The sequence below is a fragment of the Schistocerca americana genome, chromosome 4, assembly GCF_021461395.2.
Source record: "Schistocerca americana isolate TAMUIC-IGC-003095 chromosome 4, iqSchAmer2.1, whole genome shotgun sequence".
Lineage (NCBI taxonomy): Eukaryota > Metazoa > Arthropoda > Insecta > Orthoptera > Acrididae > Schistocerca > Schistocerca americana.
This window is the reverse complement of record NC_060122.1, coordinates 145229415-145256210: the sequence shown is the minus strand read 5'-3', so window position 1 is coordinate 145256210 and position 26796 is coordinate 145229415. Positions and strand designations below refer to the sequence as shown.

General features: G+C 46.4%; 1 protein-coding gene across 2 annotated transcripts in view; it reads right to left on the bottom strand.

Annotated features, from left to right (window-relative positions):
• The window catches only part of LOC124612618, a 55489-nt gene that overhangs the window by 18079 nt on the left and 10614 nt on the right, over nucleotides 1-26796 (bottom strand). Inside the window, exon 2 of one of the 2 annotated variants that reach the window (XM_047140913.1) lies at nucleotides 25702-25994. In XM_047140913.1, coding sequence (XP_046996869.1) covers nucleotides 25702-25994 — 293 coding nt within the window. The remainder of the gene's footprint in view (nucleotides 1-25701; nucleotides 25995-26796) is intronic. The other variant, XM_047140914.1, reaches the window with a different exon arrangement.

The following is a 26796-nucleotide window of genomic DNA, read 5'->3' as shown; positions in this document are numbered from 1 at the left end:
ACGTACCCCGCAGTTCGCGTCAGCCCGAGGTGACGCTACGTCAAACGCGCGAGCGACACTGCGGCGTCGCCCTACTCTACGCGAGCTAGTTTTCGGGGAATTCTGCAGTGTCCTTTAAAATCATTATTTCGTCACAGCAGTTTTCGATTTAATATCTCGGGCAACTTGGCAATGAACGGTAAGTGCCTGCTCATTCACGGTTGACTAGTGACTGACCTCACCCTACTTTTGTTTTATCATTATTCTCCACTCCGAGGGTTAGAGCGGGCCCACTGCATACCCCGGCTTTTTTCGGCCATAGCTCTACATTCTGGGAGTGGGACAGAGGAATTTCCAACTGAGAATATTTGTGAGGGGATTACTATCTCTGGCATTTCCGTTACAAACCAGGGAAATCTCTCGAAAACGTAGGGCAGAATCGAGGGAAACGAGGTATTTTTATGTGTAAGAGAACAAGACTGATGATACATTCGACGTCTGCCGCACTGAGCCACTCCAAGGGGCAATCCGCAAAGGATGTGCTACTGCACGTACGTATGCAGTTCCCATTATAGCGTTCTTCGGCTCCTCGTCACCATGCACTATAGCACAAATCTGTACGGTTTTATTATTATTAACGACAATTTCTACTAGATGGTACGTAATGATGGTATCGCAATATATGAACAAGACTAGTCTTTGTCCACCTGTCGCATCGTCCAGCTTGATGCTTAAATAGTAAAGAGCATGTCTGGGAACCGAAAGGTCGTGGGATCGAATCCCAGTCAAAATCTAAATTTTTTGGTCTGCCTTTATTCTAAGCTTTATCTCCCACTGATGTGATGCCAGTGTGCCAGGAACGACACGTGGTTCGTATTCACTTTTCGTTAATAGGATTACTAGAGCAGGCTAAGTGCACTTCAGTCGCCGCAAGGGGCGCCCAATTGAAAGGCTTGCATCAAGCGGCTGAACAACTCTATCGAGGGACAGCGTTATGATTACTGTTTGTGATGTTATCACACAACTAAGGATTGTACGCTTGTCCCTTATTAGGGGCCCGCCATTGTACCTACATAGCGACCAATAAAATACTTGCAGCTATAAATAATACTTTCTCCTCCCCAGGCAGGATAGCCAAGTAAAAGCAATGCGTTTCGGAATTTACTATTATTCCACTGCGCGGGCACTTGATCCCCGAATGTGAAACTATGTCTGTGGCGCAGACGTGGAGCTGGAGCAGTGTGTCCCTACGACTGACTGAAGCCTCCCGGACGCTGCGCGGGCCGTGACGGCTGGCGGCTGGAGGCGCAGCCGGCTAGGTGAGGCAATGGGAGGCGGCGCTGACGTCACTGGCCGAAATACAATGAAGCGTGCCTGCAGCTCCGTCACCACTGTACTCACCTCCGGTCTGCCGCCGCTTACCGCCTTCACTACGCTACACTTTCGATCTGCTGTCTTCTACTATGCAGCATGCCAACACAAGACATCTACTACTGTCACAGTTTCTACGAGCAAGGCTAGTACAACACAGGACAACACAGGTAGCTTTAGCTACATCTACGACAACCACTCAGAAGCACAAGTCAACTGAAAAGCGTGTGAAATAAACAGACAGAATGAGTTTCTACTCAGCCACTCGCACAGCACCCGTCGCTCCGCTATGCACACACTTCTCGGCTAGACGGCAGGTCATTATTGCAATACAGTCGAGCGTTAAGTGACCTCGAATGTTTTCTTATCAACGGTGCACTTTTATTCCCGTGAACCCTAACGGACGGGGTTGCTGGGAAAGGGGAGGCTAGCTCCGCTCCGCAATTAATCCAGTATCAAACGAGTCATGAGAGAGTAAAGGGTAGTCAAGACTGTAGCCTGTTTTGAAATAGGCCAACGGACACCAGCTTACACTCTGAATGGCTAAATGATAAAATTAAAAGTCGGTTATACCAATATCACCAGCCAATCACTTGTTCTCTCACCAGACTGCCGCCGCAAGAGGGCGGAGTGAAAATTTCCAAAATTCTCCTACAAGGCTGACAAATAATGCGTGGCAAATTTGCTTTCAAACTCTCGCCAAGCTAACTAATAATGCAAGGGTGATATACAGAGGTAATCAATGCCTAAATCTTTCGTGCAATCGGAACTGAAATCGTCTGGTATTAGAACGGGTATACGAGAAGAGCAGAACGAAACACTGCATGCCCCAATACCATAACATTTTTATCGAAAAGGTTGTCACCTACCGGAGGAAAAATGGCACCGGCGATCACTATATCAGCGTTAATCACTTTACCTCTGCGCCGCAGGCCGACAAACCGACTTACTGTTTTTACTACTTAATGACTATGGTTAAAAGATGTAAAATAATGAACACATATGATAAAAGAGTATACAAAATTTCACTTTTTGTTAAAATCTGTGGAAAGAGGGAAATGGACGTATACAAAAAAAAAAAAAAAAAAAAAAAAAAAAAAAAAAGTGGAGAGACTTTGCTCGATCAGCAATAACAGCCGGCCGATAAAACCCGAAAAAAGAGAATGAATTAGTCTCTCTTAAACATAATACGCAAAATAATAAACCTTTTTCACGATCATCTTAGAGTTCCCTAAATTTTAGGTGAGTTATGCTCTTTGCAGTCTTCTCTAGCGAACACTTAATGTAATCACTGGAAATTAATATATTACACTGGAGAATCCTCCCACCACAGGTGACCACGTGTCGGTTGGAGGGTAGCGTTCCACTGCTGCTTATGTGAAAGTGTTGGTCTATCGCGCGAATGACCCGCCCCGATTCGGTCCTCACCGCTCTTGATGATTTTAAAGTGGAGCAAAGTGCACTCACGCTATCGAGGAGCCACTTGGACGAGAGGAAGTGGCTCCGGTTATAAAGAAACCGCAAACGACGGCCGGGACAGCGGTGTGCTTACTCTCTGCCCTTCCATACAGTCATTCAATATGTACATTATGTCACGGCGACCTCAAGAGACACCATGCGCCCGATTGAATTAGATTCCGGTACCGCCAGACGACATCTAGTCAGAGCACGTGTCGGCGTGTTGTAGCGCGGCGAGATGAAAATGTACGCGAGGGTCGGCTGGTGGGTTGCAGAGCGGCGCAAGAAGCTGTAGTCGGCGCATTCCGGGGAATTTACTGAGTGTTGCGGGAGGCGGCGCTAATTGTGGCCGATGCCGGTGGTGGCGGCCGTGAGAGTGGTCGCTTTTTGCCGCGGGGTGATTTGCCTGCCGTAAAACTGCGCCGCCGATCGTAACCGTGCCGTGGGACCGACCGGAAGCAGCCGCCGCACCACCTGGGCCGCAGGCAAAGGTGCTGCGTTAGTACCTTCCACTGTAGCCTCTTGTATCGATTCCCGCAAGCTCTCGAGAGATTCTTGTTCGGACTACGGAAATCAGGATCACTCCGATCGACGGCGCCGCGAACCTACTGAACTTCGTTCTGCTGTAAAGTACAAATTGTCATTGACGTTGTTTCTCGCTCTAGTAATATTGAGAGTGTGCAAATAAAATCCGGTATCAAGTGTGGAATTGTTACGTGGTCAATTAATGTGTCGAGAATAATGAAAATTTATGCAAGGGTGGGATTCGAATCCGGATTTCGGGGCAGTCACCTTAACCTTTATGTTATCTGAGCACGCATCCAGGCCCGTCTCAAACTTTCGTTGTAACTACTTTTCTTGCAATTGCTTCAGAAAAAAAAAACACAGACGGTTCTGCATTCCCGAAGAGGTCACTAGGAAAACGGAACGGATATTATGCCGAACCGTGGCTTACTCTTCCACAAGGAATATATATCAATTTGACTGACAGTAGATGAATGGTGGTACGTAATACGTATGAAACCAATGAAGATGCAATGACATGATTTTATCAGTGTGTGTCATGGCATATCTATTACACTGGAACAGGGACTAGCAACCCGTCGAATCTTCATCAATCTTCAATGAGCTCCACAGATTTCATTTCAGTGAGACTAATTCAACTGAAACGGGCGGATCACTGCTGTATCATTCCCAGACGACTACTTGCTATTATTAATAACTTTCATTTAGGCTCTAAGACGTAAGTGGAGCGGCCTTCAGCTGCCGTAATAATACTTATCCAGAGACTGCTGCAATAATTTCACTTAATTTAAGAAGTGAAGAAATTTGCACTAGTGTACGGTTTGTTTTTACCTCCATGCTACGGTAGAGTGTGGACATAATTAATTGTTGGGCTGTATTTTAACGATGTGCTTAGGCTGTGGGTCATGTCTTAATAAATACGGCGTGTGTATACAAGTTTTGTTTATTAATTACACATGCAGGTACGACGTAAGTTCATTTCTCTAGTTAGTTCTAGTTCGGAAGTCTTGGTACCAACAGAGAGCAGTGCATGATAGCATGTTATCTGTCAAGAAGGCAATGACAGCAACCAAACAAGAGATAAAATTTCCACGGAAGTCTTAATGCCTTCAAGCAGAATAGACGCCCAGCCCCCCCAGCTATGTCGATCAAAAGATCGTGTCGGTTTCTTATTCACAATGTTCTCTACGTCAAACACGTCAGAATGTAAAAATGAACAAGATTACGTCAGAGTTGACGTGAAACGAACTAGACACCGTAACAAAAGGAGGCTGCACGAGGGTATGGTGCTGTTACTGGGTGTGATGTCCGAAGCGGAACTAGAGCGCCGCTGAGCACGTCATGAAACACACAGTGTACAGCAGGGATCCGCCCACACGTAACCGGAAGTCGAGAGGCGGCAGACAAGGCGGCCCGCCGGCTCTACGACTGACAAGGGGCACAAAGGCTGCGGCGAAATAAGTAGGATAGCGAGCAGGCGGGCTATCGGGGATTCATTAGGCGTGCCGCGAGGGGACGAGACGGGGTGAATGCGGCCTGGCACGTGACGGCCGGCCCCCGCCAGGTGTCCGGCCAGCATCCGGGAGCCGTGCCCGGCGCACACACATCCGCACCGGCGGAGGGTCCCAGCCGCATTTCTCACACACAACACCTACGCGTAAGCTAACTCCTTCCGTGTTGCAATTCTGAGCGTTAATAAGACACATCTGGTCAAGAGCTGCTCGTGACTGTAACTTACACGTTATGGATATTTTTGCTAGTAAATCGCTGTCTTAACTTCTTTCGACAATATAAAACTAGCAGATGTAACACCCAAGTGGTCATTGGAAATGGAACTGTAGATCCGGCAAGTATTGGTCTTAAACAGGAAAATAAAATACAACGATTTATTGAGCTTTTTCCTACGCTTATTCATAAAGCTATGAAATTTTTTAAGTGGTCCTGACTATCTTTCTAAATAGTTCCGTCAAGTGTACCACTGGTAGCAGCTACGCTTTAGCCCGGCGCGTATGACTTATCTACCTGCCCGCCAACAAGACCCTTGCAAAACGTTCAAATGTGTGTGAATTCCTATGGGACCAAACTACTGAGGTCATCGGTCCCTAGACTTACACACTACTCAAAATTAACTTATGCTAAGAACAACACACACACCCATGCCCGAGGGAGGACTCGGGCCTCCGGCGGAAGGGAGACCCTTGCACATAACTGATTCCGTCAGTTCGCTCAGTTCGAACTTTTAAGCGGACGCAAGCAACACTGTCTGGCAGAATTCGAAAAGAAATCGAACAGGTTTCGAAACTGTGGCAACCTAAGCGTGCCAGAGCGCAAGCCTCCGTGAAATGTCAGGAGGCTGACTGCAGGAATCCCCAACATTTAGACGACGTGCGTCACCGACTGCCACAGTTAGGAAAAGAAGCGGCGTAAACACCGTATTAGAGCAACGCTCTGAATCTCATTGAAAGGCGAGAAAAACAACGGCGAAAAGTGTGTCGCCCGTAATGCTACGAAATGTCACGTTCAGCCGTAAAGGGAGGACGAGCGAGATGGCACGGGGAAAAACTGCTGACCGGACTGCTAGCAAGGGAATGTCCACCTACACGCAATCACTTTACTTGGGTCTTCAGAATCGAGGACTAACTGACGTCTCAACAGCTTCTTACATTATTCCAGCAGCTAATGTGAAATAAGATTTATTTCTTTTGATGGAACGGTGTGATAACCAGTATTTATAAAAAGGTTAACAATTAAAAAAATACAGAGACCAGGAGGCGGTGGCTACTGTCTTGCACCACGTACGAAGAGCTAAGACACGTGAGCCATTTTCCTGGTCTCCTTTAGCTTCAGTGGAGAGGGCTGCTAGAGAGCGAGCAGATCAGCTGTTCTGTTCCCGAAAACTCATATGAGTGCCGCACGCAGACACTACATACATTCCAATTTAATTATCATTTATGGGTGAAATGTTCAGTTGGCCGCTGGGTCGTACAGCATACGACTGAAATAGTAGCAAGCCAGATAAAGCTAAAATCAGCACAAATGGTTGAAATGGCTCTGAGCACTATGGGACTTAAACTTCTGAGGTCATCAGTCCCCTAGAACTTAGAACGACTTAAACCTAACTGACCTAAGCACATCACACACATCCATGCCCGAGGCAGAATTCGAACCTACGACCGTAGCGGTCGCGCGGTTCCAGACTGTAGCGCCTAGAACCGCTCGGCCACCCCGCCCGGCTTAAAATCAGCACAACCTGAGATCTTCCCATCACAGCTACTTCAACGAACACGTGGTTGTCGGTTCACGTCTCAAATCATTATGTTTTTCTGAAACTGTCTTCAAATTTTCACATGTGGTAGAACCCAGAAAGTTTTACGCTCTGGCCATCTTCTGAAATTTCAAAATTCTGTTCCGGGCACGCATAAAAATGAAGAATCACACGAATTTCCACGTCAGTTATACCAAAATATAGGTAGTAGTTTTCGTTGTTCTACAGATGCGCAGACTATTTACAGATGGCCATCTCAATACTTTCGCGTGCGATGAGAATTTAGGCTGTAATTCCTTTTTTCGCCTCTTGTCAACAACGTAATTATCTAGCGGAAAAATGTTTTGCAATGCTATGACACACTAAAGTGAAATGTGCTAAAGATTGGAGTGTCTCCCGGCAAAACTGCGATGCTGTAAGCGACCAACATGGAGAAAACTTTCAGCAAGCAGTTTCGACGATCGAAGAAAGTAAGGAAAACAGTATTAGCTGATTTCTGTGGCATACTGTCCCAGTGTCGTTACCAACAATATACAAATGGGAGGTAAAAAAAAAAAAACAGCGGCCTGAGTGACCATCATTAGAGGAAGAACAATAAACACATCAGAAATATTTAAACAGTTAAGAAAAGAAAGGAAATAGAGATGAACTTTGCCCTTCTCGTGTCCAGGTTACTCGAAAAGCTTAAGGTCAGATATTTTCATCAGAGAAAGACAGATGTGATAGGAAACGTCACGAGGCCTGCTTTTGGGATTTAATCGGTTCATCCACGTGCTGCTATTTTCCGAAGTGAAAGCCGCGACAGAACTCCTGGGGACGTCGGTGGCTGTCTCTGGCAAGATGGAAACGGCAGGAATGGAAAGAAGAGCCGGGCGCTGAGCGCGGATTCCGGCTTGCCGAGGCGCGGGCGCACAGCTGCGCCAGACGTCAGCGGGCAGCAATGTGCTGCGTGCGGCCGGGCTCCGGTTTCGTCGCCACCTGTTGCTGGGCACGCGTGGGACACCGCGACAGATAGCCAGCCCGCGGCGACACGCCGTCTGCGTCCCCCAGCCACACCGGCCGACTGCCGGCACAGACGACCATGTCTGTGCTCGTGATTGGCGTCTAACATCTCACACGTCATCGCTACCGTTGAAACATTTATGTTTCCGTAATAGGCAGTCTGCCATCTGACAAACAGCACTTTCAGAACGAATGTTGCCGCGCGGAGTGGCCGCGCGGTTAGAGGCGCCATGTCACTGACTACGCGGCTCTTCCCGCCGGAGGTCCGAGTCCTCCCTCGGGCAAGGGTGTGTGTGCTGTTCATAGCATAAGTAGTGTGTAAGTCTTGGGACCGATGACCTCAGCAGTTTGGTCCCTTACAAATTCACACACATTTGAACATTTTTGAATAGAACAAATGTTCACTCTGCGGCGCAGTATGTACTGATTTGAAACTACCAGGCAGATTAAATATGCGTCGGACCGAAATTCGACTGCACGAAAGGCAACGGTCCTAGGTTCGAATCCCAGTCCGGGTCACAATTTTAATCTGTCAGGAAGTTTCAACACTCGCATGAAAAGGAGAGAAAATTTTCGAGCACTGACAAATACTACAGAATCGACTAGTGTCAAGAATTCAGTACTGCAGTGCGATATTTCCAACTGAATTAAATCATGTTAGCGGGATGTCCAAGATCAGGCAAACTGAGACTAAAGAAAAGAGCGTCCGCCTGCACATCTACAGATAACGTCGGAAAATAAATGTACAGTGCATGGCGGACAGTAATCTGTCACATTCCGATCGTTTACAGATCCATATCCATAGGAAGGCTACTGTCTGCTTGCCTCTGTACACGTCCTAAATTACCTTACGTTAGGCTCACGACCCCTATGCGATATATACGACTGAGGCAGTAAACGGTTACACAGTTTAACTCAAATACTTGTTTTTCTCCAGCAACGTTTCGCCAGACTACGTTCAAGCCTCTTGTCACATTTTCGAATACCCTGTACCGACCTTCTGGATTTCTTCGCCGTTTCCGAACTGATAAGGACACTCAACACTGCAGCAGTGCTTTATAACAGGTGATGCCTGAGTCCTTCATGCGTTTTCCATAACACACGCGTTGCCAGAACTCTGAACAAATCAAAATCTCTCTTTCGCTTTGGAAATAAAGGATTGCATGTCTTAGCTCCATCTCATATCTATTCGACGTAGTAACAGTATTAGTCCACGTATTTACATCCGCCTCTGTGGCGGAATTGTCAGCGTACCTGACTACCATGTAGAGGAACTAGGTTCGGTTCGAAGAATTTTTGCTTTGTGGGAAGACTGGAGCGAGATGCACTACGCCTCTTGACGTCAACTGAGGTTAATGATAAGTATCAAAGGAAAGCTGACAACGGCCGGGACAGCGGGAGGCTAAGCACATATCCCTCCATACCGCATTCACTGACGCCTAAGGCAGAGGATGACACGGCGGCCGGCAGGTATCGCGCGGTCCTCAGGAACTAACAGCGGAGTTGTTTTACCTTACGTATTTAAACGATGTAACAGACTCTCGAAGTTTATTATGTACCTGCAGCAACATACACAACTGGGTTCTTTCTCATACGAACTATAAGATGGTGCATGTGCACCAAGTCTTGGCAGTCAGCAGATTGTTGCAACGTGAGAGAACTGAAAGTGTCCAAGGTTGACTGTAATACCTCTCTCTGCACTCCGTTGCAATCAGGAATAAATACGATCGGTCCGCTCGATCGAACGAGAGAAAAATGACGCGATACTGAAGAAAGATGCGGGCTTATACCAAGAAAGCCAAGAAATGTAGGAAACCAGAAACAGGCATAACTAATGACTCAGTATTAGAGTCTGCATATTTCCATAAAACAGAGGACAGGGTACTGGATACGAGCTATCGACCAAAGCGCCATTAGTAGCGGATGATAACGGTACGTTTCCTAGACGCCATGGCCAGACGAAGAGCTGGTCCAGAAGGCTGCAGCCATGGCCCGACAGGCGGTAGTGCTCGCTAGCGGCCAGACGAATGCCTCAGCGGCCAGATCAGCTCGTCAATATAGACTGGTGGCGCGGGCGAGCGGGCGTGACCCAACCAAGCGGTAATTCGCCACTGCCTCACTCCCCCACTTGCAGACCTGTTTCGAAGTCGCCAGTTTGATACGCGACGTTCGCATCTATCGTCAACGTATTCCAGAAACTACTCGCAGTATGGAGAAGTCCTGCACACTAAGTGGAGAAACACTTCTCAACCACAATTTGTATGCCACGTTCACCCCTTACGAACAAACACTGACGTATTTAAACCTCAAGGGACTTGGACTCAGTGCTCCGAAATACTTTGTACCACACTTGGGTGGTGCGTATATATAAGGAATCTAGTTTCGAATACAGTCAATTCCTTACACTAATTTTTTACAGGGGAGACAATTTAGTCCCAAGCCCGGGAAAAGGTTCTTCAACGCCATATGGTTTGCAATAATTACTGATATTCTCTTTTATGCTATTTGAGTACATTTAGGGGTGAAATACGACATTATTTTATTCTATATATTCGGAAATAAACTACACTTACGAACTTTACAAGGTAAAAAGCCCCTGGGCATGCCCACTTACGAAAGCAAACGTTATTGTGTAACCTTTTTCATATAAATTAATGGCGATGTTTAAGCAGCCTGTATCTTGAACGTGAAGTTCAATGACACATTACAGCTACATGAGTTTTCGCTTCGGTATGTGATGACTGTGTTAGAATATTTGTATGTCAATACAAAGCCTTGCTGATTTCTGCACAGATTATTACATCTAACCGATCGAATTTTCTTCTCCCGAATGCAGTGAAATGACGCTTGACCTATGACTTCGGTTTCTAAGTTCGTAGTGAGAATTTGTCAGTCTGTGAATTGTCTTAAAATGTGGCTATTTCACTAACTAAACAAATAACTATTTGGTTTGCGGAATTCGGTATGTGATACAGCAGTTTGAAACTTAAAACTTACACCCATTCACGCTGATTTGGTTTGAACGCCACTGCGAAATCATCGGAGTAATGTAACTTGATATTCCCACCATCGACGCGATGCGAATGTGAGGGAATGTAAGAAAAAAGTCCTCTGCAGTGTTACGGGTCATTCCACAACCAAGTGGAACCATCCGACAAACATATTCTCCCACATTAAGAGCGGAAACTACGCTATCTTTGTAGATACTCTATCAGGACAACAAATGTAACCAAAGGTACATGGTAATAATTACTCGCCTTCTATTTATCAACAAGAATATTCGCCGAACCTTTCCTTCCCTAGGGGTCTACAATAAATGTGACTGGCATAATCGATGACATAAGTTATGTTGTCCTTTTCATCTTGGAAAATCGGGTTTTCTGCCAGTAATCCGGATAGTACTTGCACGATATTTCGATTGCGTAAATCGCAATCTTCATCCGGTGCACCCCGAGGCCTACGACGCGGATTACGTACAGAAAACCCTATTTTCCAAGACAACAACGCCTCGCTGGGAAAGCCTAAAGACCTACACCTTGTCCTTGCTTGCCTTCTTTTCGCCGATCACTAAGGTTCTGCTATCGAAGGTTGTGAGATGTCTGTCCTTCAAACACGTGTCCCGTTTCAGCTTCGAGCGAGTGGCGCTGCCTGCTGCAGTGAGGTACGCTGGCATGCATCCTGTAACAGGCCGGTGCAGCAGGGAGGTGACGGTGACAGCAGACGGTGACCGCCTCGCCTTACGTAAGTCGCATTTCACGTTTCATTAGCCGGCGCCGCGCCGCAGCATTGTGTGCGAGCGCCGCGCTCGCGAGCTGACGTCAGGCTGGAACAGGCCGTCCTCCGGGCTGCCTAAAGCCCAGGAGACACGCTGACCGTCACCGCGACCGCCGGCAGTGCATTTGGTAGCGTTATCCAGTCACTCGGCTTAACTCCCTTAAAACTCGTTCACTTATACAGTCAAACCGGCATCCAGTATCACACAGCTCTTCCAACTGAAGGAAAAGAGTACGTGGGAAAGGGCCAGACGTTTTAGTGAGGCCGAGTGAAGCAGCAGCTTCCGGAGCGGCCAGCTCAGCAGCAGACAATAGCGGCAGTTGTTGCGGATGGCGGCGCGTTTGCCCAGACCTGAGTCAGGAGAGCAAACGCCGCTTGCATGCGGCACAGCGCACCTGGCTGTGAGTGCGGCTGACGTCAGATGCCGCCGGCTGCACACACCCACGGCGGCAGACAACACAGCCACAAGCCCCGACTATTACATGTGGTACGCTCTGGTCTTTCTCCGACCTTTGAACCGCCAGGGTCCTATACATTCTTAGCTTCTATCATGACGCCACAATTAACAGTCGGACTTGCAGCGTTGATGTATGACTGGAAAAACATAGCACCAATCGCGCTGGAACTATCTGATCCAGAAACTGCACTGCAAATACTAAATTACCACAGCAGACAAAGCCGCAATACCACACTAGTTTTCGAGTGAATGTAAAAGATGGGCATACAGCAGAACAGCATCGTAATACTGCTTATGTGAACAACGGGCAGTCATCGAACAGGGAGTGGGGAAAGCGTTCGGGCAAAGGCTGCGCCGTACTGAATGCCAGCGCCGGTTCAAAGGCAACTGATTTTCCAAGAGTAAACAGCATCTTAAAGCGAGTATTACGAGCGTTCGTAAATGGTTCAAATGGCTCTGAGCACTATGAGACTTAACATCTGAGGTCATCAGTCCCCTAGAACTTACAACTACTTAAACCTAACGAACCTAAGGACCTTACACACATCCATGCCCGAGGTAGGATTCGAACCTGCCACCGTAGCGGTCGCGCGGTTCCGGTTTGAGGCGGCTAGAACCGCTCGGCCACCGCGGCCGGTAGTTATATGGAATCATGATTTTGACAGTATATTGTTTATGCCTGCCATTCTTCATTTATGGGGGCGATCTAGATTAATATGAAAAATACATTGGCCAGGTGCGAGGAAGACTTGCGCACTGAGAGTTCGGTACGAACTTAGTTACATATGTTAACAGGCTATTCATTCCGGGAACAGAGGATACTGACAATTTTTGCCTGTTATTGACATTGATACTGGCATGACACTGGTCCCAGAGATTTCCAACATTTTCGAGAAGGTTTTAATATGAAGTGTGAAGTCGGATAACAAATGACAATTTTTTTCGTGTGATATAATTCAAATTAAGGATTTCCGGTTTTTCCCTTTATTTGTACTGTGAATCTTTGCTTCTTGCCAGATGTTACGATTACAGGGCAACGGGAGGTGTCTTATAGGTTTTGATGAGTGAATTTTCGAATATCAAATTATGTGACATAAACGGCAGTATTTTTTTATTTAATTAAATTAAAAGATTAATACTTTTACACTGCCAAGGGACCATAGAGTCTAATATACAATAATTTGAAACTGAAACGTGTAACCATTCCTGAGAAAAAGGGTTCCTAACAGTCGGACAAACAGAACGACAGAAAGACGGACATCAGGGCGATCCTGCAAGGGCTCCGTCTGTGCAGATTGTGACATGGAACCCTAAAGAGAAGTAACAAACTTCTGACATCCAAGATCGCATTTATTCAGATTACCTGTTCCAGCAGACTACGTTCCGAAGATGGCAACTATGTTTGCCGGAACATGTAATCGAAATAAATTCTATAAAATAGCTATCTTGACTAAGTTTTTATTTCTATTTTCGTTTTGAAAATAATTAAAGGGGTTGGTAATGTCTTATAGAAGACAGAAAATTCCATTTGGCACAGTGGAAACTTCTAGTGTTTTTGCCTGTGTCAAATTGTTCAAATGGCTCTGAGCGCTATGGGACTTAAACTTCTGAGGTCATCAGTCCCCTAGAACTTAGAACTACTTAAACCTAACTAACCTAAGTACATCACACACATCCATGCCCGAGGCGGGATTCGAACCTGCGACCGTAGCGGTCACGCGGTTCCTGACTGTAGCGCCTAGAACCGCACGGCCACTCCGGCCGGCTTGCCTGTGTCCTTCTCCGTTTTAACTTGGCCCTCGTTTAGGGAGGAGCTACTTAAGGGGGACGCTACAGCGCTGTACTCGCTTTCTAATCCAGGGGTCGTATATAAGAATCTCTTAACAGTAGCTGGATTGCGACAGGAGGTTAATTAGTGGTACAGAACAGAGACATTTTAACCCTGTCTCGTGGCCCGAAAAAAGGCTAGCGACCCTTATTTAGCATGATAGTGTCAGTCCGGGTCTGTCAATAAACTTTTCGGAGGAGGTGTATGTGTCTCGCACGCCACACGGCGCTAAGAGTGCGCCGAGTCCGCCCGCAGATCCTACGGAAGCCCCGAGACGACAGGCGTTTCGCCAGGTACTGCCGCCTCCGGCCCACGTGGCTGCGCAGCCCGTGTTTACGCGCCACGGTTCCCAGAGGCGCGGGCCCGCTTCCCCGAAGCGAGGCGAGGCGCTGGCGCGGCCTTGGCCGCCGATATCCGCGCGGCTGACTCACGGCCGCTACAGCGGACATCGATCGCGCCAGCGCCGGCCGTCGTGCCGCCGTGAATCATTCGCCGCCCTCACAGCTGACTTTCAACTCCTAACCAGCGGCCAGCTAAGTACCTCTACAATGTTGATCGTTGTAGCACAGTGCACACAAGAATCGCTAATAACTTTAATAAGTCGCGCAGTGGTTAAGACCCCAGATTCGTATTCGGGAGGGCGACGGATCAAATCCCGTTTCGGCCAACCAGATCTGGGTTTTCCCTTAAATCCCTAAATATTGGGAATGGCTTCTTCGAAGGGTAAGGCAATATCTCCGCTTTTAATCAATTTAGTGCTGAAACTGGTCATGAGATGAGCCGGTGGCCGACAGTTGAATGCCGTAGAACTGAGAGAGAATCATAAATTCCAAGCCTACGAAGGCAACAAGCGGCGAAATTAGGCCTGCAGATCAACGAGGTAATAAGAACTATGTGCTGATGCCTTGGAAGGAACAATATAAGCCTCTACCGTCTGCAAGTGGAAAAATCAGAGCAGAATATCAAATACGGGGATGAATTGTCACCACACACAATGGCGAAGATTCTAAAATTTGTTATACTAAACGCGGATAAATATCTATGACTGACATGTTTCGCCCAACAGTACTTTACGGCTTAACAACTAGAAACTATGATACAAAAAAACTAAACATGTTTGACAGAAGGGAGATGAAGCCAGTGTTCGCAAAATTTATATACTAAAATTATAAACACATTCCCTCGTTAACATTAAAATGAGGATAAAACTGTATGAACAGTACACGAAAGAGACAGAGAGGTGGGGGGAGAAAGAGAATTACATTCTTTGACTAAGTCTCTAAACGGGAAGTACACAAATATCGATGGATTTCTTTTAACACAATAAGATGCAAGGCAAACTACTTCCGTGCACAGACCTCACTCACTCTCATATCTACAGGATGAACGCGAAGTGTGCATCGGCCTGGCCGATCGACATGCAATACACGCCCGGCTCCATCGTACACTGTGTGCGAACTACTGGAAATGCACTTCTCCCAAGTGCTCTAGCAGGAGCAGGACCGTTTCATACCAGGTGTCTGGTATTTCGATGGTTCCCGTGGGATGGCTATGGTTCCCTCGGGAAGACTAGCTAAGTGCGAACTTCAGGTTTGAACGAAACCCGATTTACTGCAGTCGTACCAACAAAGATCTGAAACGCAGATTACGAAAAACTCTCACCGGATTCTATCACAGCTTAATTACTCAGATCTTGCTGATTTTATTGAAAACTACTCATGTGGCTGGGTTCCTAGTACGCATGACTTCCGATATAAAATGATTGGAAATAGTTTTGATTACTTTCTGTAGTGAGGGCATTTGTTTTTATAGGTTACGACATTTTTCCAAAATTTTTATCCGACGTTTGCTTCTGCCCATCAATAAACATCCTCTCTAGCCTAGGAAGATTACACTGCAAAAAGGGGTGGAAGAATCACTGTGAAGCGAAAAATAACCAACATTTTGTTTAAAAAAATGCGTTTACATAATTTTCATCCACTTTCTGTGAAGCCCTGCCATAAGATGCGAATCTTCAGATACATAGTGTTTTTATCGACGATTAATATACCACCTCTAACGTGCTGCTTTCCGAGCGGGAAGGCGTGCCGGTCCCCGGCACGAATCCACCCGCCGGATTACTGTCGAGGTCTGGTGTGCCGGCCAGCCTGTGGATGGTTTTTCAGGCGGTTTTCCATCTGCCTCGGCGAATGCGGCTGGTTCCCCTTATTCCGCCTCAGTTACACTATGTCGGCGATTGCTGCGCAAACAATGTCTCCACGTACGCGTACACGACAATTACTCTACCACGTAAACATTTGGGGTTACACTCTTCTGGTATGAGACGTTCCTGGGGGGAGGATGGGGGGGGGGGTGTTCCACTGGGGGCCAAACCGCGCAATAACCCTGGGTTCGGTGTGGGGCGGCGGTGGGGTGGGTGGACTGCTGTGGCCTGCTGTGGGGTTGTGAACCACTGAGGGCTATGGCGGGACGAAGCCTCTCCGTTGTTTCTACGTCCCCGGTTCAACACACAATACAATATACCACTACGTGTCTTTTTTTCCGGTACTGTTTTCGCTTGTGCATTCTAAGTGTATATTTTCGAAAACGACTATAAAATATCCAGCTGTTGTTTTCAGTATGTGTGCAAGAGAGTTTTAAAAATAAATAAGGTATGTATGATGTAACAGATTAGTCTGGTTCATTACTTGAAACTGTCAAAATCGTCTAATTACGATACGTTAGTAATAACTGAAACGTGCAGTATCCATATATTCGTATTTGAAGACAAAGTCAGATATGGCGGCAACTTTACTGGCCAGCGTAACGGAGTGCACTGCTGATGACAGGTCATGAGAGGCGCGGTCGGCCTGATGCTGTAACGGTGGGTATAAGTTGTGACTAACACGATGGTCTGGGCCGTAACCATCTGATATAGTGAGTGCCAGGTTCAGCTAATGGAGTTACGGCCGGCACTTGATGCAACTGCCGGTGACTACGGCTCGTTCTCCGCCTTGCTACTGTCTAATGTAACATCTGCCAAACAACTATCTGACGCACAGTTCTCAAATCTACAGTTGGACAGTCAGTTTCCGGTTTCGAATATGTGTAAAATCGCGTATCTGTGCAGAGGGAACATCAGCGTGCTGAACGAAACGGTGCTATTTCGTAGGTTGCAATCATCTGCAGCGATGTACCGGGAAACATCAGTAGTAATCAAATCGAACAGGAATCAGGGCATTCCGCATGGTTCTTGGTAGTAAATAAATTGCCGTGGCTTGAGTCTGGCCATGGATGTAGATACTTAGGATTTTACTATTCGTCAGAGACAACGGTAATGACGGCTGCTGCAACACGTAAGCTAAGTATCGTGGCAAGGGACGGCTGCGTTCAAGAACGCAACAACACAGAAAACGAGTCCCGCTCGAAAGCTTCAGTTATAAAGTCAAACGAGGACGAAAAGAGGAGAAGGAGGGACAGAGCTGACGTTGAGAAAATGTGAATCCAAGAGGTAGAAGTGTTGTTAAGAAATCAGTTTGTAAAATACGGTATATTATTTCTTTCCCAAAATGTTCTTCACGAAGGAGGACGATGAAAAGCATCTACGCCAAATGTTCTATTAACGACCTACATCTCTCAGTGGCCCAAACAGCACCACTGCATATCAGCTCCATGAAAATTTTATAGCTTTTATTAGACAGGCATGGGCTGACTTGGCAAAGGAATATTCAGAAATTTTTATTTTCTTAGTGCTATTTTGTTTCATAGGTGCCGAAACAGACAAATGGACAAGAGTGAATGACAGTATGTAGTTGACAGCGAGGTGATTTACGAGTCACTGCTTTACCATTCGTGACGTGTATTCTCACAGCTGCCTTGTGTATTCAATGAACAAGGCTTGTTAATCACTAAAGTAGGAAGAGCTGTGGAAGATGGAGATGACCTCGGTATAAGTGTTTTGGCGGTCGATGAACATAATACAGCGCATACCCAAATGAAATGCCAGTATATGCGTAAGGGGTAGCGAAATGACACGCCACTCAGAGAAATAAAAAGGAAGTGCTGCTAGGAATAAGATCACTCACTCGGTTTTGAAAGAAAAAAAATATTACGTTTCTCTTTGCAGAGAAATGATATTAGTGCTACATAGCTGTGACAATGTCTAGACCAAGTAATAACAATGGGAACCTTACCGCATCGGCCGGCCGGTGTGGCCGTGCGGTTCTAAGCGCGTCAGTTTGGAACAGCGTGACCGCTACGGTCGCAGGTTCGAATCCTGCCTCGGGCATGGATGTGTGTGATGTCCTTAGGTTAGTTAGGTTTAAGTAGTTCTAAGTTCTAGGGGACTGATGACCTCAGTAGTTAAGTCCCATAGTGCTCAGAGCCGCACCGGTACGTTCGAGTTGTCAGTGACATGTCGGACAAGGCTATATCGGATTGTACTGCACAAAGCAGATGACTTGAAAACATAAAGAACTTCCAGCAATGAACAGCAGGCAGTACTGAACAAAGATAAAAATGTAAACATCCAACTTCCGCCTTTGAGTAAAGATGAGTTCTTAAATCTAACGTACAAATGAGTATCGATTCAGCCAGACAAAAATAAAGGCGGCTAGAGACGTCTACTATGATTTTATGAAAGGGCATGAAGACTTAAGGTTGAGGACGGTCGAGTCCACGAGTTTGTAACAGTGACATGTTTAAGCAAGAAACACGTCGACAGTCTCTTTGAAAATCTAGGTGAGCCGATGGACAATTTCAAGTTTATAACCATTTCCTATTCAATTAAAACTTCTTTCGCAGCAAAAATGACTTTTTTTGCATATTACAACTTCATGTTTGAGACAACCTTTCAAATGACTAAAATGTAAAGGGCGGAAATAGTATTAAAAAATCAAAGAATGCATATTCTTATGAAATCGAATTTTATAAGCAATGCATTTTATTTATTTATTTATTGCCAAATTACAGACCTGTTACCTCAGCAAGTATCGTAGTACTGTTTGGTGTGAAGAATGTTTCGATGCAACGTTCAGAAAATAATATAATTTCGAAAAAGCTCACGTGTCCGACACCGGCCGACCTTCCCCTGGTCGGGACCAGGGGCAGCGTTAACGGGAAGGGACGTTTGGTACAAAGACAGCGCGGTGTGGTCCGAGGCGGAAGCGAGCGCCGGCGCGGCCGCCCACGTGGACAATTAGCGTGGCAGGAGAAGCGCGCGCTGGCGGCAGCGGCCACCGGCCCGGCAGTAGCAGCAGCAGCAGCAGCGGCAGACGGCGGCAGGCGGGGGCGGCGCGGCGCGCATGCTGATGGCGCTTCCTTCCGCCGACACCTGGCCTGCCCGCGGACGCTCCTCCACCGGCCAACCGTCTGCCGCGCGCTCGTCCCCCGCAGCCGACGCTGCGCCTCGCCTTTTAAAATGACATCCCATTCTTTCGGCGCGGGTCGCGTTAATTCCAATCTGTCACCAATACTGTAATTCTGCGCCGTTTAATTTGGGAAAACGCCTCCTTATCAAAGAAGTAGGTCGCAGATAACCGTCCTCTGCTGTTCGCAAACGGGAAACCAATTTGAATACGACTAGCGTGCTGTAAAGTGCTGGGTAGAAGGGGGCGGGGGTTGCTACAAGGTTCTTTTCTAAGTCCACTGCTTTTCTTGTCATATACTGTATATTATAAGGGGGCCGTGCGCACTCGCTCTCTTCAATTTCCCTCGTACGTATAGTATCCGAAGGTCAGTAACTCGGACATAAATTTCCTAGATCAGTACGACGAAATTCTCAGAAAACTCTAAAATGTCGACTTCGGAATTAGGAAATTTCCCAGTGCTAATAAGTACAAAACACTTAAGAGTCTATTAACATAATTCTCGGTAGCTTTTTTTGGTTGTTTGGGGAAGGAGACGAGACAGCGAGGTCATCGGTCTCATCGGATTAAGGAAGGACGGGGAAGGAAGTCGGTCGTGCCCTTGCACAGGAACCATCCCGGCATTTGCCTGGAGCGATTTAGGGAAATCACGGAAAACCTAAATCAGGATGGCCGGACGCTGGATTGAACCGTCGTCCTCCCGAATGCGAGTCCAGTGTCTCGGTAGCTACATACGCAACGTGGAATTCTTGTACTGTTTAACTCGCTAGTTCGAATCTCACTCCTAGCATCATTTTCTATTCTCTTACTGAAATTCCATGTTCATTAACAAACGGAAATGTTAATTAAAGAAGACTGTATCGCGATCTTTTAATACAACATTTTATTTTCAATTAATAATTGAATGAAAAAGTAAGTCTTGGCAACAAATTAAAATCTGGTGCAAAATGGGAAATATTTAATAGAAAATAAAAAACTTTTTTATTTCTAGATATTAATCAGTATTACCGAGGTATATAATTTTTGGATTTCGCATGTGTGTAAAATTTTAGTTTATTCTCATGTGATCGGTAATTAATAAAAATAGTATTTTTCTTATTTAAAACTTCTGATTCAGTATTTCACAGTTAATATTACCACCCGATAATAAACACAGAAATTAAATAAAAGTAAGAGAGTTAGAGTTGTCTCAGGCTACGAACTTCCGTGATGCGCTTGCTATCTGTACACACTGCTCACCTTGCACCTTACGTATAATACTCCGGTATCCGCTCCACGAGCACTTCATATATCCTCGAAAAGTTACATTCGGGACAAAACTTGCAAGTGAAAAATCTAGAGCTATAAAACAAAACAATTTGTACTGTTTGCGACCTACAATGGGAGGCGATTAAGGACACAGCTTCGTAGATCTATCCGACAAGTTCAGCACACTTCCACGGCCAGTGGCTCTATGCAAGTGACTTCTGGCGAAGAAGTTCTCTATAACACTCGGGAAGTTTTGCAGGCACGGCGGTACTAGAGAGACTGAAAGAGATTTCTGTGGTCGAGAGCGTGATCGAGACACGCGGCCTGCGTTTGCGCTAGCGGGGGGAAAACGCGAGTGCGTGCGTGCTGGGCGGCGGACCTCCGGCGGAAGCGCAGGAAGGACGCGCGGCCCTTGATGTCGCCGCCGCGGCGCGCAGGTGCCACGTACGGCCGCAGCGCGGGCCGACGGCTCCCGTCATCGCCTTCGTCGGGTGCAGCCGCTGTTCACTGCGCCCTCTCCCTGACACATCCAACACTGATGCTGATACCAATATAACACGCTTCACGTCACAACCGACTCTCCTGAGATGAGGACCACTACGGGCAAAACAGCAACATGGCTTCGGAAAACGCCACTCGTGGCTTTTATCAGTGGCTTTTATCAAATACGATATCTTCAGGCTGGAGATGCAACGGAATGACCAGATTCATAAGACGTTCAGTATAGTACGATTTTTACAGTCCACAGATAACCACGATGCTACGAAGTCATACGATATCTTCCCAGATACGATAATCACGATGCAACGAAGTCATACGATATTTCCCCATATATAAACTAGGCGGAAAATATATTAAGGTGACAGAACTCATGTCTTCTACCTGAGGAAAAAAAAGTAATATCTGGCATTCCTTCAGCAAGTCTAAGAAAGCTGCATATGTTCGCATAATACTGTACATAAATGATTTATGAGGTAGAATCAGCATCACTCGGAATTACCCGCCGATGAAGCTGCTCTCTAAACGAGTATACGGCAGTTTGTAAGAATTTTTTCCCTTATTTGATTTTATGTACTGAGCGATTAATATCCCCAGTCATGGGTACGTGCAGGAAAGAGACTGAGGGGCGAGAGAACTTCGGCAGCATCCGATAAAAATATTTGTAAGAAACATCCAGTCTTTCACATCGTAGCCAAGGCAAGAGTCAACGCCGCGATACGAATTAGAACGAACGAATGCCTCAAATGAGTAGCTTAGAAGGCGAATGGAAAACATATATTGCGAATCTCGAGAACTTTGGGCCCCCGTTGACGAAACCGCATACGAAACGTCAGCGTCACCAATCCTATACAAATTCAAGTTCTAGCTGCGGGTAGCCATTAAAGCGTTCCGCTCTCCGTGGTGATGGAAAGTCGCTTTTCTGTCCCGACTCCTACAAAACCCACGTAAATTTTTTGAAAATCATGTCTTGTACGTTTGGTATATGACTGCAGGGTGTCTAAGTGTCTCAACGATCGGTTATTAATTTCAATGACCTGTGCTGTTCTTTCCTGAAATAAGCAAAATATTTTCCTATCTGAGAAATGGCAGGCTCAACGCTTTGCGCAGCGAAAGTAGGGGCACCGCGAGAGGCAGCCGCTGCCAATGCTGTATTGTCAGCGGGTAAGTGCAGCCCGCTAGCTGCCAAATGACAATTAATTTCAAAAACATCTCAGAACGCGATGCAGCACGAGGAGGGGCTGATATTGGCAGAACGTACCCTTCGCCGTTCACTGTGCAATGGCCTGCACACAATAAACAGAGATGCAGACATGGGGAATGGAGGAGGTATATTTGTCAACGAACTGGTCAGAGCACTGTGAGTCGTCCAAGTATAATAGTGCTTCAACTGAGAACCAGTGGTTGTTATTAGAACGGGAGGCTGAGGGGAGCAAGCCAATCAGCTGGGCGGAACAGACTGGTGGAGGTGTGACAGGCCGCAGGGAATTCCCTCCGGCCTTGGTCCCCACCTCACCTCACCGTCCGGCATTGCAACACAACTTCGCCGGCACCCGACCACATCTCTCACTCCCGCCACGTCGGTCTCGCCGGCACAGCGTCTCACACAGGGTTGACAAAAAGTGAGATGCACCTTTTTTAAAGTATTTCACGGCAAAAAAAAAAAAAAAAAATCAACTCTAGCGCTATGCAGCAATTCCCATCGAACTGTCGAACAACATTCTAAGATTCCAGTGACCTGACTTTACAGGAGCTTGTAAGAACAAATCATCCCCCTTTCCCCAAAATCGCAGCAAGAAACAAAAAAAGGTATATAGTTTATGGCCTGGCCCATCTCAGTGAATATATCCTGATTTCTTCGTGTCTGGCGTAAAAAATATCGGACTTCTGGGCCCACGTTGATGCAAAAACTATTTGGTTACATCAAATTAGTTTCGGCGGATGCTCACCGTCATCAGTGTATTTTCTTTTATTCAATAACATACGTAATTTTGTTATGTTGTTCTGAAATAGTTTTTGATGAAATTAAATACAAAACCTTCTACTTTTTATATTTCCAACATGTCACTACTTAAGTGGTCTGTTGTGCGTTTCTCATACAGAATGTCATTTGCGACATGAGCATATGTTGCTGAAGAAATCCTTTTTCTGAGCTCAACATCTCACTCATTGCAGAGGGATGCTGACTAAGTTTTTCAGGCTAGAAAATAGGAAGTTGCGGTGCACGAAATAGTGTTATGAAACAATGTGTGCGTAGTGTGTACAGTGACTGGGAGTGAGAAATGAATGAATAGTGTAGCATCAGCTTTTTTCATAAATAAATACTATCGGTACCGTCCGTATCTTACCAGACCTACAAGCCTGTAAATGTGAAGTACTTTATTTTTCTTGTTCTTAAATTGTAATACCGAGACATGTCCCGTATCCATGTAAGAGGGGTTGACGGATAACATACTGTAGGAATTCTGATGCGTTTTTCATTAACCAATGAGCTATTCACGGGGAAGGTTTGCGTACACAATTCATAAATAATTCGTGCAAATTTGCCAATCTATGATGACGTTTGTTGATTAAGTCGTGCCTCCAGTGAACTCTACTGCCGTGCGCTGCTTAAATCGCTTAAGTGATACTAGAATTTGGAGTTGATATTCGGTTGTTCTCCCAATTTTAATCAAAACTCTTCGCAGTGGCCTGTAACCAGAATCACCGGTACGCCAATGTGTCGTTCTGGCGTAGGTACTGAGTGCTACCGTGAAAAGACAGCGAAGGGGATAAGTTCGCTAGTTTAAGTTATAACTTTCTCTAACGTCTACGTTCAGAACTGTGAAAAAAAGCTGTAATGTGATGACTCGACGATTCTTAAGAGAGTATACCATCACGCATTAATTCACGTGCAAATTGTGGCCAATACCTGAGTTTAATGCGTAGTATACTCTCTTATCAATCAACGAATATTCGAATTACAGCCGTATTTTCCTAGTTTCGTAACATATACTTACTTCGCCTATGTTGGACTGACAATCTGAAACTGCGACTGTTTACGATATAAAAGAGAAGTTAAAGGAAAGCAAATGCTCGGCTAAACCACTGATCAACCAGAACATAGCGGTGTAAGCCTTCGAAACGCGTCGTCGTGGAAAATAAAAGTAACTTGTACCGATGATTGTTTAAATGTCTTTTATTGCCGGCCAGTGTGACCGAGCGGTTCTAGGCGCTTCAGTCTGGAACCGCGCGACCGCTGCGGCCGCAGGTTCGAATCCTGCCTCGGGCATGGATGTGTGTGATGTCCTTAGTTAGGTTTAAGAAGTTCTAAGTTCTAAGGGACTGATGATGCCAGATGTTAAGTCCCATAGTGCTCAGAGCCATTTGTCTTTTATTTGGGACCAGAGACGTCGCGTAAAGACAAAAGTTCAATTTCAATTATTACAGACACGTTGCACCTCACAAACTGTATGATAAACGCACAACAGGAAGTACAATACGTGGACGGTAGCGAAAACTAATTAAAAAAAAAATTAATGAGGGAAGATCGGAAAGCAATGCAAAATAATTTTTTTCTCCCCCCGTACTGCAGCTGGAATGTTGAAATTTCACGACGACATAGTTTTAAGTTTGCGCTACAAAGGATATTTTGTTTTCACATGCAGCTCTAGCGAGACAAGCCTGAACTACTAAACAAAAATGGCGTGCATGTTACTGTCGTCAACCTGTGAAGATCAGCTAAGCGTAGTCCAATATTTGGGAGCCAGAGAGCATAAAACGAGTGAAATTCGCAAGGACAAGCGTGGTATGTAGTCGTATGGGGACGACTGCATGTACTGTAGTAATTCCTCTAGGTGGTGTGCATTCTTCCAAGAGAGTCGTGTGAACCTCAGTGATTTGCCACGCTCCAGGTGACCGGTAACAACTGCAACCCCGGAACGATTGAGGCAGCAATTCTGAACGATCGGCGTGTGCAACTGCGAACCCTATCGCAGCAGTTCTCAACCTTTCCCGTGGTGCGGTGTGCGATATTTTTCACGACACCCTAAAATTTCATAAAGTTGGTGTTCGCTGGGTGCCTGAGAAACTGATACACAACCATAAAGCGAAATTTGGGTAGGTGGTGCTCCAGCATCCACCATACAGTCCGGACCTCGCACCGTCGGAATTGCGTCTGTTTGGTCCCACGAAGAAATTACGCCGCGCGGGATTAGCCGAGCGGTCTCGGGGCGCTGCTGTCATGCACTGTGCGGCTGGTCCCGACGGAGGTTCGAGTCTTCCCTCGGGCATGGGCGTGTGTGTTTGTCCTTAGGATAATTTGGGTTAAGCAGTGTGTAAGCTTAGGGACTGATGACCTTAGCAGTTACGTCCCATAAGATTTCACACACATTTGAACATTTTTTTGAAGAAATTACTGGTCGGCCAACGCTTTGTGACAGATGCGGAAGTGAAATCAGCAGTTCGCAGACGCCTAAACCCCAAACAAACGGGCTTCTACGAACAGGAGATATTGAAACTTGTACTATGATGTGTTCAGAACATTAGTGGTTACGTACACAAGTAGATAAAAGATAGAAGTTTATTTGTGCTTTTTGTTTTGTTATGTATTAAACTTATTGGTAGTAAAATTATTCTGCGTTACTTTCCTATCTTCCCTCGTATTAATGTGTTCCAGTAGGTAACGAACCAATACTTCATATATTACAGAATAAAAGAGAACCCACTGACGGTGATAAGAATTCGTCCAAACTAGTTTGAGGAGAACAAATGAAGGGTTTGCACAGGAAATTACACAGTGTCGACGTGTCTATGTGCAGCGACAAGTGTTACTGTGTGGCGTGTACTGCGGGGACGCGAGGGAGAGGGGGAACTGACACGACGCGTGCAGTGGAGCTAGAGGCGGGTGTACTCAGCGGCGGCGGCATCGGCAGAGCGAGTGCTGGGATGAGACGTGCAGAACACAACATGCCTTCTCGGTACTCACGAAGGACTTCAAGAAGGAGGCGGCGTTGTCGGAGGCGATGCCGACCTGCAGCTGCAGGTGGCCCAGGGGGCCGGAGGCGCCGGCGTCGGCGGCGTCGCCTTGGTCCGCCAGGTCGCCGGGGCTGGGGTCGGGCTGCGCGTCGCCGCACGGCGTCAGCCACCGCGCCGGGGACTGCTTCAGCTCGCTCAGCCTCGCGCTGCCCGTGGGGGCGGACATGGCGGCCGGCAGGCGGGCAACGATCAGCACGCACGCGGACACCACCAGAGCTCTGCACAGTCCTGCCAACACACACGTCAGTCTTCAGTCTCCACGCTAGTCCACCCTCTTCATCTCTTTAGCTTTTAACTAATTTAGGGAGATCCGCTTCAGTTGCATTAATATTCATTCAAACCGCGACCGGTTTCGTGATTTTAAAATCTCATCCACAGACGTATCAAATTATTGTACTTGGTAACACATAACGTGCGGTCGGGCCTATCAGTGCAAGAGCTGCACTCAAATCGTCTTGGCGGAAACTGTCCGCCACCGGGCAGCCGGTAGGAAAGCCAACCACTACTGTATGGAGAGCCACGCCAGAGGTCTGGAAACGCTGTTCTTGCACTAAGTGGCCAGAACGCATGTTATGTGTTACCGAATATAATAATTTCATACACCTGAAGATGGAATTTTAAAATGCCCACACTGGTAGTGGTTTGAATAAATGTGAGTACAACTGAAGCGGATATCAATAAATTAATTATCATGCCACTCAGTTGCGGATGTCCTACGTACCAAATCTTATGCTTCAGCTTTCAGTCTTTATATTTTCATATAATAAAAAAAAAACAGAACACCAACAGTTTAATCTTCTGCACGTACTACCAAAAAGAAACAGGATTTTTTCTGGCGTCATACCTCGGGTTCTGTTGGGGATAGAACGGTACGGTCAAGTGCTTTGGATAGGCCTTAGGCGAGGGACGACTTGTACACCGAACAGAACGGCCGTCTTATTGAAACTATGCTACAGTACAAGGTGGAAGTTTGAATATTACACACTTCCTTCTGCTTAGGCAAATGGAGCAAATCGGTTGATTCTTTTGG